We start from the raw sequence: 4,047 nt of genomic DNA, 5'->3' as shown, positions 1-4,047 counted from the left end.
CCCTCCACCTTCAGACCCCCCACGCCCTGGACAGTCCCAGGGCTGGCAGGGGAGGGATGGTGACTGGGATCCTCACCTTGGGAAGGCCCCCTCCTTCCCAGGGGACCTTCCTGGGACTGCAGGAGCTTGGGGGAGCAGGCACGGGGCTGGCTCGCCTGACCTCTGCCCCACCCCATGCCCCCCACGCCAGCTCCGGTGAGAACAGGACCACCATGCACAAGTGCTACACCTTCCTCCTCTTCATGGTGCTGCTCCTGCCCTCGCTGGGACTGAGCAGGTGGGTTTCGGAGGGAGGGCTGGGAGCTGGGGTGGGGGCAGCAAGAGGGGGAGCAGCCAGGGGCTCCAGGCCTGGGGCGCGTCCTCAGAGCTCGTGGATGGGACTCTCTCCCCTCTGGTGTTCTGGCTACTCCAGCCCCCAGCACCTCCATCTCCTCTCCTCCCCTCCCCAGCCTGGACCTCTTCTTCCGCTGGCTCTTTGACAAGAAATTCTTGGCTGAGGCAGCTATCCGGTTTGAGTGAGTGACCAGGGTCCCCAGGGAAGGAGACCAGATTGGAGGGGTGGGCATTTCCCCCATGGGAAGGTGCAGCAAAGCCCCCACCCCTGCGGTGGAGAGGAAGAGGGGCTTATATCATGGTCAGGCATCCCAAAGGTCACCCCCCGCAACAGGCTGTCTTGGGTGCATACATGGGATGTCCAGGGGTCTGTGTAGGGAACCTCTCTGGATTCTGAGGTCACCCTTAGGGTATATTTGGGGCTTTGGGGCCTACACTCAGGGGGGTTTCTATGGTGGGCTCTGGGGCTTGTATCCTGGGACTAACTGTGGGAGCTAGAGCTTCACTCAGGGTGTTTGGAAAGGTCTATAGTCGGATCTTGGTTGTGCTGAAAGTCTCAGGTGCCACCCCTTTGAGTCTCTCTGGAAGGTTCTTGGGCTCACACCTCACTCAGAATGACCACGGAGGATTCACCTTGGGGTGTTTCTGGGGCACAAGCTCTGGGAACACCACTGAAGTCTCAGGCTGTCACCCAGAGGCATGACTGTGCAGTTCTCTATGGGGTCCCTTCCCTGGGAATCCCTGTGAGGGGGTCTTGGGGACACGTGCCATGGCTGTTTATGTGGGAGCAGGCTCTAGGGGTCTTGCTCTAGGCCATCTGTAGTCACCTTGGGCTCATATTTGGGGTGTCATGGGTACTGACAAAGGTCCCTGGGCTCCCCGCCTCTGAAGACTTCTGGGGGAGAGTCTCTGGAGCTGAGTTCTGGAGGTGTCGAAGGCTCATACTCTGGGAGTTACTCTGGGTTAAATTAAGATCTAAGGGAGGGAGCCTTCAGGGTGTTCCCGGGGCTCACAGGGAGGGGGGTGGCCGTGGAGATCTCCAGAATCATACCCTGAACACTGGTCTCCTTAGGGGTCTCTAGCACTCTCTCCAGGGGTCTTTATGTGGCACAAGTTCTAGGGATGCCTCTGGGCTCACACACACTGAGGTTATCTTCGGCTTACTTTGGAGGCATCTGGGGGTTCACATTCAAGGGGCGCTAAGACATGGGTGCTCTGAGGGCTCAGCTGGAGGGTCCATGTGGAAAAAGGCACCTTGGGGGTGCTGGCACGCTGGCAGTGGGCAGGGGGGCCTCTGGGTCCCCCGAGTGCAGAGCTGGAGCACTTGGTGCCCGCAGGTGCGTGTTCCTGCCGGACAACGGCGCCTTCTTCGTGAACTACGTCATTGCCTCCGCCTTTATCGGCAACGCCATGGACCTGCTGCGCATCCCTGGCCTGCTCATGTACATGATCCGGCTCTGCCTGGCGCGCTCGGCCGCCGAGAGGCGCAACGTGAAGCGGGTAGGGCCGCCCGGGGCTGCCGCGGCCCGCACAGCACCCCCTGGTGGCCCAACCGGAAACTGCAGCAGCCGTGCTAGAGTGTGGGGGCCCCAAGGGGCCGGGACCTGGGGAGCCGAGTTCCGTGGCCCTGAGTCTTCCCCTTCCAGTCTGGGGCCTCAGTTTTCCCATGCGTACAGTGACATAGCGTAGCTTAACCCTGAAGGCCCCTCCAGTTCTGACAGTCTAGTGTTCTGTGATGGGAACTGGGGGAGGTCTGGATCTAGACCCAGGGTCCCTCTGCCCTAATCCCACACAGATGGCTCTGGGCATCCAATTCCCAGGCCCACCAACCCGCCAGACCCTCATCCCTCGAAGGCCCCTCCCCAGGCCCCATCACTGTACCCACCCTGACCTCCATCTCAGCCACAGCCCCTCTCTCTCCATCAGCTTCGCCCTGCCCTGCCCTGGACACTGGGTTCCCTTCCCACCCCCAGCTTCTTTCCTGGCCCCAGAGTTCCTGTCCCTTTCCCTCCTCCCACCTGCCTGAGCCCCTCCAGTCTTCCCCTCCCCTCCCCTCCCCTCCCTGAGCGACCCTCCTGCCCATCTCCCCCCCAGCATCAGGCCTACGAGTTCCAGTTTGGCGCAGCCTACGCTTGGATGATGTGCGTCTTCACGGTGGTCATGACCTACAGTATCACCTGCCCCATCATCGTGCCCTTCGGTAGGCACCGCCGCGCCGGGACCTGGGCCCTGCTCGGGGGGACCCAGGTTCTCTCCCACTCCACTCTAGCAAGGCAGGCCACCCGAGTGGACAGGGCCCTGGCTGGGAGACCGGCCCCTCGGGCCTCCCGCCTGGTCCCTGGCTCAGTCTGGGGCTCAGCCTGGGGGGGCAGAGGGTAAAGCCATCTCAGCTCAGGCTGGCTTCGGCCAGTGTGCTGGGTCCCTGGGCCACATCTCCCCAACACGGCCATATTCCCTCACACCAGTGCCTTCATGCAAGCGGGTATACTTAGACACAGATCACATGCCCACTGAGGAGTCCACACGCACACACAGTCATACACAGGATCCACAGGCACACTTGTACACAGCCCTGTACACTCAGGAAAGACCTTTGGGTTTCAGGGAGGGTTTGGGTCCTTACCTGCTGTAGCTGCACCATGTGACCTCGTCAAGTCCCTCTTCTTTCTGAAAAAATTAAGCAAAGTTTCTCTTCACCCCCATCATTCCCCCATCTGTCCTTTCCCCCCCCCACTAACACCCTAATCCGTTCACCACCCTCCCTGGTTATCGAAGGCTCCAGACTCCCAAACTAACCACCTTGTCCCCATTTGAAACGTCCCGTTCCCTCAACCTCCAGGAAGAGAGACCTTACCGCCTGACTTACCCTCCTCTGTTTAGGGTCAGGGATAGGAAAAAAACAACATGCAGGAGAGTGCTTGCTGACCCAAGCCAGTGGATTCCTAACAGTGAATTCCTGGTGAGGGGCTGCAGAGTGAAGGGGTTGAAGCAGGGGAAGCTGGGGTCCTGTGGTCCTGCGAGGGCCTTGGGGCTCTATTCTCTACTGGGCCTGGGGCAGAAAAAGCAGGGGGCCAACCCTCCAGAGACCGTGACAGATACACGTAGGCCCGACAGCGCTGGTTCCGAGGTCAGGGCCGGTGTGGCTTCCCCCAGGGCTCATGTACATGCTGCTGAAGCACCTGGTAGACAGGTACAATCTCTACTACGCCTACCTGCCGGCCAAGCTGGACAAGAAGATCCACTCAGGCGCCGTCAACCAGGTGGTGGCCGCGCCCATCCTCTGCCTCTTCTGGCTGCTGTTCTTCTCCACCATGCGCACGGGTGAGGGCCGCCCCCCACCCTTGGGGGCCAGGGAGGGGCTGGCGGCAGAGGACACTCCCGCCAGGGTCCAGGCAGAGCCGGCCCCGGGGGGGATCGCGGGCTGGGGGCCTGGGAGAAGCCGCAGCATATGGGAGCGTGGGACTGCGTTCAGGAGGAAACCCCTGGGAGGGGGGCCCGGAGGAGAGACCGCAGCTCTTTCTCTGCCCTCTCCACCCCAGGGTTTCTAGCCCCGACGTCCATGTTCACATTCGTCGTCCTGGTGATCACCATTGTCGTCTGTCTCTGCCACGTCTGCTTCGGACACTTCAAATACCTCAGTGCCCACAACTACAAGGTAGGGGCGAGCGGGCAGGGAGGCGGCCCAGGGCGGAGTCCACGCGCTGGGGGTGGGGG

The 4,047-nt window shown here is 61.5% G+C and overlaps 1 protein-coding gene across 1 annotated transcript in view; it reads left to right on the top strand.

Moving 5' to 3' along the window:
• Positions 1–4,047, top strand: part of TMEM63B (transmembrane protein 63B) — a 28,257-nt gene that overhangs the window by 21,419 nt on the left and 2,791 nt on the right. Inside the window, exons 16-21 of the mRNA XM_010863232.1 lie at positions 172–277; positions 450–515; positions 1,671–1,833; positions 2,428–2,533; positions 3,487–3,654; positions 3,873–3,988. Of these exons, the coding sequence (XP_010861534.1) occupies positions 172–277; positions 450–515; positions 1,671–1,833; positions 2,428–2,533; positions 3,487–3,654; positions 3,873–3,988 (725 nt within the window). The remainder of the gene's footprint in view (positions 1–171; positions 278–449; positions 516–1,670; positions 1,834–2,427; positions 2,534–3,486; positions 3,655–3,872; positions 3,989–4,047) is intronic.

This window comes from Bison bison, unplaced genomic scaffold (assembly GCF_000754665.1).
Source record: "Bison bison bison isolate TAMUID 2011002044 unplaced genomic scaffold, Bison_UMD1.0 scf7180017864487, whole genome shotgun sequence".
NCBI classification, from domain to species: Eukaryota; Metazoa; Chordata; class Mammalia; order Artiodactyla; family Bovidae; genus Bison; species Bison bison.
The sequence above is the reverse complement of the archived record's forward strand: the minus strand, read 5'-3'. Positions and strand labels throughout refer to the sequence as shown.